The sequence below is a fragment of the Gymnoscopelus microlampas genome (assembly GCF_963454915.1).
Source record: "Gymnoscopelus microlampas genome assembly, chromosome: 22".
NCBI classification, from domain to species: domain Eukaryota; kingdom Metazoa; phylum Chordata; class Actinopteri; order Myctophiformes; family Myctophidae; genus Gymnoscopelus; species Gymnoscopelus microlampas.
The window spans coordinates 9,635,887-9,646,130 of NC_139959.1; the positions used below are offsets into that span (position 1 = coordinate 9,635,887).

Consider the following 10,244-nt stretch of genomic DNA (forward strand, 5'->3'; position numbering starts at 1 on the left):
CTATTATTTAATTTTTAATATTCCTAATCAAGGCGACCAATGCATGCTTTGTTTTTAAATATACTATACTATAATTTGTTGCACTATAAATAAAATGGGGTCCTGGACTGGTATACAAACGTTTGAGAACCCCTGCTTTAAAGTATCAGATTAAAGTTACAATAGCCAAAATCACCATGTTCCCTTATACAGTGGTTCATATTTCTGGCCAACCTGTTACAGTACATCTCTTAACTATTACATAACTTGGGCCTTAAAGTTATTACAATGTATATAGTTAGTCTTATTGTAGGATCCTACTTGCTCAAAAAGTCAATTTTGACTGAGTTTGTTGACTTGGAATCCACATCAGTGGCTGTGGCTGTTATTTCTGTGAAGCCAAATTTCATTTGCAACTGGATTTGACGATCCAGCCCACGGCTAGTATCTGGCGACTCAACGTCAAACGAGTTCAGTTTTTCTATTCCCCAGTCATCTACATATTGAGGATTTTCCCTTTCTGTGCGATAAAAACCAAAATGAATTGCTGTCTGGTTTCTATCTGCTGGTTCGAAGATGTGGTCTCTGGTTTCATCCCAACCCACATCTTCATCTATTTTCACCAGTGTTGAGAAACAATCATCACACCAGACACCGCTGTCATTTGTGTACATCTTATCAGCCTTATGCTTCGAAGCATCAAACTTCTTAAAGACCTTAATACCATAAGTAAAGGCACTTTTTCGTGATACCACTACCGCAGGGTTTCCTCCAAACATGACAGCTCCCTGCAAAATTGCCTGCTGGGGAAACGCAGGGCACAGTACTGAGCACTGAGCACCAAACTGCTTGGTAATGTGTTTGCGCAGAACCGTACTTTCTGCATAGCCCCCCACTAACACAAGGTGATCAATTTCAACCTTTTGAAAGACTCCTTTGAGACTTTTAGTGATGCCTCTCAGACTTTCATCAAAGAAAGATCTCATCTTTTCTCTTGAGATTGTGATCTCCCCCTCGTCCCAGGATACACCTTGCACATTCTCGAAGTATTTCTCTATTGGTTGCTGAGCTAACTTTTCTAAGTTAGGAGGGCAGGTCATGTATACATCCTCATCATCATCATCATCATCAGTCTTAAGTATACGGAATGTATTCATCAGTTTTTGAACATCAATGGGAAACTTTCTTTCAAACTCATTCCAGAGTTCACAAGAGAATATTGCCTGGAGGAAACATTTGAACATTTTGTTAACCTGCTCCCCTCCCATATCATTACCAGAGGCCTTATGCAGCTCTTTCAGGACTCCGCTATCCAATACTTCATGTACCGTGATGTCAACGGTGCCACCTGAAAGACAACAATGTTAGGCTTTAAAATATGAACGTTTTTAATACATATAAAAACGTGGACAACAGAAGAAGAATGTAGCGAAGTTGCATACATTTACTGTAAAGATAAGGATTTTGCAGTATATTGAAAGTAAAACTAATGTATGTACAGCTGAGTATTACTTTGACTTATACATACTGTACACATACTACTGTATACACACACACACACACACACACACTCACACTTAAGTCTGCGAAAATATCACAGTACAACATACCTCCACAATCAGCAACAACGTATTTTGTTCCAGGATTTTGATGTAGGGTGGCATTTGTTGTGTTCGTCTCAATATAACCCGTTGTGGGCAGTTGCATACACCAAATTGAGGCTGCCTCTGGCTCCAATGCGATGACCAACTTATCCGGTTTACTTTCTCTCACAATGCCAGCCTGAAAAGAAAGAAAGAAAGAATGACAATCCAAAAAAAAACACAGACACATTTACATGTGTAGAAAATATCATGTAGATATTTTCTTTTTTGTTATAACTTTTTTTTATAGGAGACAAAAAATAGGATACAGGTACAAGCATTAATTGCTTTTTTTAAATACAAAAACAAATAGATCTCTATTATTAAATTAGACCTGCTGGTGGCGCTATAACAGGCCAGGGTGGCATTTCTTCCGGCCTAGTGAGAATGTGTGCAAAATTTCACAGAAATCGCACACTGTGTTCATGATTAGAAGCATTTTGTTCAAAACGGACCTATCCTGCAAACTTTGAAAGATAATGTTAGCCAATTAGGATGGAATTTGAAATATCGGACACATCCGTCTTAATCACATGACTATAGAGATACTGTGTACTGATTTGCATGACGTTTGTAGGAAGTAATATTAAAACATTTGTTTTGCAAAAATTGGCCTGCTGCTGGCGCTATAACAAGCCAATCTAAAAAATGTGGGGTTTCGCAGCAACCGGACCAACAGTGTGGGAGATTAGCTGCTCACAGACAGACAGACACACGGACGGACACACGGACGGACACACGGACACACGGACACACAGACGGACGGACAGGGTGCAAAACATAGTCTCAACCATGGCTTTCGGCCTGGCGGAGACAACTATGACAATACTACCACAATAATCACAATATAATAATTCAAATTAACTTAATCAAAGCCATAGTTAACCAAAAAACGAGTACAATTTATCAAATAAAAAATAAACTAAACAAAACATTGAATTAACCCCTCCCAACCCACCCTCTCATAGACGGAAAAACGTCAAGCAACAAATCCTGTAATGATCAAAAAGATGAGCATTTTATATATAACAGATACTATTAATAATCATACAGTACAGGTCCTAACTTGATGTAAAATGTGATTCCAACTGTCTATTGTTTGCTGATTAGCACCATTTAATCATGCTGTAAAAAAGTTCCATTAAAACAACAAAAAGTAATAACTGCTTCCTTTTCGTCTTTGGGATGGACTTAAAGTTAATGAATCATCGTCATTAAGAATCATCAATTTTGGACAATAGGGGATATGTGTTTGTAAAACTTTGCATAGATAATTGGTAACCTGTGTCCAAAAGGATTTAACTGTAGGACATTCCTTCCCACATCATATGCATAAAAGTACCAGTTACATTTAATGAACAAAGACAATTTGGGGATAAAGCAAAGTTTCAATTTCTAACATTTCTGGGGAGTTAGGTATGTTTTATGAACAAATAAATCAGCTGATGATTTGGGTTTCGAGATGCCATAATGATGTTTACTGTAGACATGAAATTACCTCAGTTGCTGCTTTTCTCATGAACTGTTTTGAGGAAGCATCCCAAATAGCAGGAACAGTCAGAACCCAGGTGAAGTCAAACGCAGTTGGACTGGTTCCTCTTGTGTTTTTAGCAATGTGTGTCAGTGCATGTTCCTTCAGGTAGCGTAGACTTTCTGTGAAGACTTTCAGGGCTGTCATTTGTTTCCCATTTGCGGCTGTAATCATTAACTTCTCATTGATTCTGGTCTGTTGAAAATAAAAAAATCATATTGGTTATGAACGAAACAGATGTTAAATGTATATATAATTAATTATATATAATTTTTGGAACACATTTCTATCCTAATCACTTACTTTTCCGTAGAGTTCCATCTTGAAGTTTTCAAAGAGAAGTGTTTTCTTTGCAAATGCATTTCATTTTGTAGTGTACTGGCTTTTAGCGTCATAACCAAAATTGAGGAATTCCTCATTTTCATCAAATAGAACACATGTAGGCGTCTTTACGGTGTCCAGCGCCTGCTTTATTCCCCAGTGTGGAAGTTTGGGATCTTTGCCGCTGAGAGTATAGGCGTACCCACTGTAAGCAGTACCGAAGTCTATTGCTATTATAAATGTATCACCCATATTAGAAACCAGAATAAAGCTAGTCCAAGCCAACACAACTGAAATGAACACACCAAATACTGTATCCCAGTTTTTATAGCATGAGCATCCTGTAGTATGTCACTAAGCCTCACCCTTTTGTTGCAAGCGGTACAGTTCATTGGTGCAGGTGATGGAGGTATAGGCTACTGCCTGATAAAAAATCTTTAAAAGGCATGTTGGTCGCAAAGAAGAATATGAATAAGCATAAGAACTATGGTAATATTTAATCCTTTTATCTAACCTATTTAGGGCACGGTCACACACGCACTTTTACTTTACCTATGGGACGGAATCACATCTTTCACTCGAATCCACGCATTTGCATTGACAAAGCATTGGCAAATTCCGTCCCATAGGTAAAATAAAAGTGCGGTGTGACCGTGCCATAAATGGGTTAAACGCTTGTTTCAACCCGTCGCTTAGATTTTCTTTCTAAGCAGGGAAGAATACCTTTACTTTTTGGATACGATGTGCGGAGATACATTAAAGCAAGGCCACGTTTTAAAAGTGTCCCACTCCCATCAACTATTAATGTTATTAGTCAGAAATCCCGGCCGTCAGTGAAAGTTATAATCAGGGTTTCTACACAATTTCCATTTCAAAATTCCATACTTTTCCAGATTCAAATTTCTTGGATTTTCTATTGATTCTTCAGACCATATTTGACATATACAAGTATAACTATCTACATGTAGATGCTCATTATGTAACAAAATAGTTTTAAAATCCAACTGTACTGTATGTTACATTAGTACCATGTATAGCCTACTATTATGTTGCCAAATAATTGCAAGACTCCTGTAGGTACAATAGAATCCTACAATTCAATTAAGCACTGCTTTATAAATTAGAACTAAGATGTATTTTTGCCGCCACGTTGGAAGTGGTTAACATTAAACCCAGGCAATGCTAAAACATCAATGTTATTGAGATTTTGTCATTTAAATTTTAACTAATTGTATACCTTCAACCCCTGCAGTAACAGAAGGGATGTTCAAGTACAATTCACCAGTGAACTAGAAGTCTATTGACTTTGCTCTATTGGTTGTTAGATTAGGTAAATTATGACTGTACAGTACACGCACACGCACACGCACACGCACACGCACACGCACACGCACACACACACACACACACATACACACACACACACACACACACACACACACACACACACGTCCTCACTTGTTTATCCTGTAACCTGTATACGTTCTCTCCCCTGACTGGATAAAATTGGTATCCCAACTTGAAAATGTATTGTTGGTTTATTAAAAAGGTGGAGAAACTGGGAGACCCCTACTACTGAAATAAACACTTTATGCTGGCAATGATTACTGGAATATATAGCTATTTAGCACTGATTAAAAACTTAAAACTTAAATGGATAAATAGATAAACAAACAAACAAACCAAAAAACAAACAAACAAACAAACAAACACTGTGTGTGAATTGTTAGTCTGTCCAGTGCCCCAGTGAGGTGATTTTAACTACTGAGCGACCAACAAATTAAATCCTAATTATTTTGGATAATAATAGTTGAGTCTCATCAGTACAGACAGTGCTTCAACCTCAAAAGGGCCACTTAGCTGCAAAGGTGAGTGGGTGCGTATTATACATCATATGGCTAATATAGAGATTGCTGGCTTCTCAAAAGACAGTGTTACTTGAGGACAGAAAGAGATCAAGTTCTACCAGCTAAACCATTTGGTTTGGCAAGGTACGGTAGTGCATTCCATTAAGGTGATCAGGTATTCTCTGTTGATGAGAAAGTCCAAGGCATGCACATGTAAGACACACCCTACAAGCTACACTTGATTTGTTTTGATTTCCACGCTACTACACAGGCAGCGTTGGGCACTATGTATCCTAGCAACGTGAAAGCGCTAACTCTCATTGGTCGTGTTATGAGTAATGAGCCAATGAGCTGCTGAGCGCACTCCCAGACAATGGGTTCATAGCCAGCGTTGCCAAGTCTGCTTATTTCCCGCAACTTCCCTGGAACAAACTTTGGCTTGTTTTTGGGTTGTTATTGGCTTGTTTTTGTAGGTCGGCTGGCTCATTTCTCTCACTATACTTGGCAACACTGAGTGACACCCGCTGAGTGAGCTCTCACTCACACATAGAAGAGACAGAACGGCAAATAAATCGTGCTAAACCTCATAAGCGATTATTTAAAAAAAAAAATAGTTGGACACTGAGGGAGAGCGTTCCCACACGTTTGCCCCCGCAACGTTTGCTATGGGAACGCCGTTCCCATGCGTGCAACGCCATTTCCACCTACACCACATGTTCAAAAGAGTTGTTGAACATGTTTCACCAAGCAGGTCATGTCATTTGTTAAAAATGTCAACAGAGCCTGCAGTTCTCAAGACCTTTGGAAAGGCATTCCAGCCTTTAGTTATTACAATTTTTGACCTCTTTTCGTGAAATGGGGCTTAAGAGTCAAAGTGTCCCGGAGCAACACACTTAACACATAACTGACCGTACAGTACAACATTGCATTACGAAGTATACGATATGGTGTCACTCGCGCCGATCTAGCTACAAACTGATTGATTGAATACTTTATTTAGACATTTGCAGAAAAAAGCACATGAAAGTACAGTTTAAATACAAGCTAAATAGGATTGAAAAGCCCTTGAAAGCCTAATGACTTGTTTCAAATAGGGTCCCCATGTACTCAATTCATAGTGAAAGTTAACTCAAAATGCATGCATTTGTGACAGCCTTTTTAGCTTTTAGCTAGATCTGCATTTCAACATTGTAGCCTACCACAGCAATTCATGATCATACACTTCTTTACTCTTTTCTCTAACTTAGGCTACTTATCTGAATGTTGGCATTGATCTACACAAGATTTCATGAAAAGACCTAATTTGTATCATACGCAAGCCATTCCAGAGGTCTCGCCATTGTGGTTGAAACTTTCTCTCCCTGATCGTATCATAGGCTATACTGCCTTTCACTTTCCCTCAAATCTTCCGCAGAATTTCTCTGATACCTGTTTTTTACCCGGCGTTTGGCCAGATATTGGTGGTTTTCAAATGAGTCACTGGTGCAAGCAAATTAGTCACTATATGTGAGTGAACGTCAGGCAACTGAAAATCATAAGTATGGTAATGTAACACCTGACAAACATTACAACCACAATGCTATGTGGATTATGTCCATGCCCCACCATTGCCAACAAAGAAATACAGATAAAGCAACATTGTGCCATAAACTGTTAGTCCGTCATAGTCAATTCATCAAAGTCAGTTGTCAAATATCAACTTTGTCAAAGGCAACCTCTTTTCATACATTTTGTCTTGATACATCAGAATACATAATCAAACTAGTGGTGACATTCTTTTTTGATAGACCTATTCATAGTCACCACCACACATCAAAGAATTATAATTTCTTGTACTTTTGTATTTTTTTTGTACCCGGTCAACCAGGTATTACAATTGCTATTGTGCAATTGTGTGAACTATAATGTTAAACATATAACCCTTTAGAATGAAATCAAGTCATTTTGAGGCAGAAACAAGCTTTCAATCAACAGGTAGAAGCTGCAATTACTTTTTGGCAGGTGGAAAAAAATCATTGTTAATGAGTTATATTGGCCCTTTCAATGACTAAATTACACTGAGTGGACTATAATCAATCACTAAGTTATGCAAACCTCCCATTTCTGGTCAAATCATTTAAAAAATGTTTCTTGGCCTTCTTGGCACTCAAGATGTTGCTGAACAGACTTGTAAACTAGGTGGAATTCTCTGTACATCCCTTAACTGGTTGAGCCACTTCAACCCCTAAATACTTCATCCACCGGTGTGCCCCAGGGGCCAATACTAGGCTCCCTCCCTTTTCACCTCTCCAACAAATCTCAACGTGTTACATTGTGACAATGGCCGCGTTTCCCAAACGAATTTCAGCTCCTGCGTAGCCTAGAAGCTGCGTAGGAGCCTCCACGCAGCTGCGCAGTAGAAACCCCGCTGCGCACTATCTTCGTTGGTAGCAGCTGTGTGTGCCCAACGTGCCATCTAAACTGGCTTCTGGAGACACCATCGTCGTAGGTTCCGTTACGTCTGTGCTAAAACTACATTCGTGAGACAGCATGGACGTAAAGGACTCCTGGACGAAGCCTACGTAAAGCCAACGTAAACTATGTAGTGCTGTCCTACTACACACATAGAGGTATAATATAACACTACACAGCAGTTTAAACACCCTTTGCGAATATATATGTGACAAGGGTGAAATGAGGGGTTCTTAAAACTTTTGTAATTTGTTTTTATTGGTGCTTAATGTGTATAATTGCCTCATTTAACCCCACCATCTTATTATTTTTGTACCAATTATTATTACGCACTGTATTGTTTATAATTGTTTTCCCCATGATCCCCTGGTCACATGTATTGAGAGACATTGAGTGGCAGAGCGGCAGTCACGCGGTCACGCCCAAGGCCACGGTCATGGCCAATGTCCCCAGACAGACTGTCACCACGGACAAATGAAAGAAGAGGGAGGTGTGGTTTGGCAGGTACAAAAGCGGAGGCGGGACCGTTTGAAAGAGAGAACAGAGCACCCAAGTGACAGAGGCGTCAGTGAGGAGAAGGACAGCAGAGGGGAAGGTTGTGCCGAGACACGGAGTAGAGGAGTGCATAGATGAAGTAGACATACCAGCCACCTAGGAGTTTGGAAGCCGAGGTGTGCCTACATTCAAAGGAGAAACCAAGAGGAGAAAGCGATCGAACCGAAGGGGAGGAAGAGGCGAGTGAGACCAGACCATATGAGAGACGAGTGAGACCAGACCATATAAGGAGCGCTGAGACTGGAAAGTGGCGATAACGTTGCATACGCAACCAACTCAGCGCCAGGTGTAAAAACCTGGCTGGCGAGTGAGTATTCGAACAAGCAACGTTGAATCCCTGTATAACCACTGCCTGAGACAACGCAAATGTATCGTGTAAATGCACAGTGAACTGGTCTAGATCTCTATAATTGCAGGCGGAGAGAAAGAAGAGAGAAGACGACTGGCCTCAAACCCTTTCCCATCTTACCCCCATATATGGACATGCAGCATTACCCCTGAACAAACCGTGTTGAGTATCTTGAAGCACTTTATTGGCACAGCACTTTACTTGAAAAGTATTTGTTGCACAGAAACCCCCCATGCTAAGGAACCCTTGTGATTAAGCCCCGCGTAATTTGCACAACTTTATAATTTATTTTATAGTTGTTGTGTAGATTAATTGTGTTTTGTATGTTTATATAGGTTTTATTAGTATAGTGTTTATTTGATTGTTTTTAAGGCACAGAAGCCAATGTATTAGGGACCCAATAAATATGACTTACCTTTTTTTGATACACTGTATTCGTGTCCAGTTTCTTAAAGGGATATTCTCATGCCAGTGTTGTATTCTCAAAACCAAAAGTATTGAAACTTACCAGTTAACCTCGAACCTGTGAAAGCCTGAAGAAGAAGTTAAAGTGTATTCAAAGGGGACTTCCCTCTATAACAAAAGTGGCGTAGTCGACAAACAGTTAGTTCAGATAGGACTCACAGTAATTACGCACCCAGCACTTTATTGTGCATTTATATTTTATTGTTGTGAGTTTTATTCTGGATTATTTATTAAAGGAGAAGAGTGCAATAGTACAAACAAATTGCAAGTCAAATGTGATACAATTTCGGCCCTGTTCACATATTTGGCGTTGGCGGCAGGACTGGTTGAGAACAAACACATGAGAATACCCTTAAGAGAAACTGTACTGTTTTGTTGTTTTTGTTGCTTTTTGTTTTTTGCTTTACGGATTCAGAATGATGATGATGGCGGTGTATCCCGGTGCCCCATGGTTACCCACCTTTGGTGGAACAGAAGGCGAGAGTAAATATAGGGAATGGAAAGACCAGATTAGAGGATTATTAAGTACCCAGGAACTACCAGAAATCAGGAAAGTTGCTATTATAATTAAAACGCTAACCAACGAAGCTAAACGGCAGATTAGTGTGGTTGAGGAGGGCGAACGCGACACAGTGGCAAAAGTTTTTAAATACTTAGATGCTTTATATAAAGAAACTGTCTCTGTCGCAGAAATGCGCTCACTATTCTATCGGTGCGCACAGCGCGCAGGAGAGAATGTACAAACTTACACCCTGAGACTTAGAGAGCTGTTTTGTGGGCTGCGGCAGCACGACCCAAGCACCGCTCCCTCCGAAGCCATTCTTCGTGATCAGTTTGTTATGGGTTTAGCTGAGGGCCCCCTGGGCCAAGCCTTAAAAATATATGCTCGACGACACCCAGATGAAGATTTTGCTGCTTTACGCGAAGAAGCCTACCTGTTAGCTACTGAACATGGAACTACTGAAATAACGTGCCACGCTGTTAATCCTATTTCTGTCCCCTACCCTTCTCAGGACCCTGCTTGGAGAGAAAAATTAAAACAGGAAATCATGGACGACATAAAAACTCAAATGCAAGGATTCACGCAGGAACTCATGAAAGAA

General features: G+C 39.9%; 1 protein-coding gene across 1 annotated transcript; it reads right to left on the reverse strand.

Annotated features, from left to right (window-relative positions):
* Positions 1-233: 233 nt before the first annotated feature.
* LOC311039026 (heat shock 70 kDa protein 12A-like) lies at positions 234-3,474 on the reverse strand (the record flags this gene model as incomplete). Its single annotated transcript, XM_084048668.1, has 4 exons — positions 234-1,327; positions 1,590-1,761; positions 3,121-3,348; positions 3,457-3,474. 4 exons carry the CDS (start codon positions 3,472-3,474, stop codon positions 297-299), a joined length of 1,449 nt encoding a protein of 482 aa, XP_083904794.1. The 3' UTR covers positions 234-296.
* Between the last annotated feature and the right edge of the window lie 6,770 nt (positions 3,475-10,244).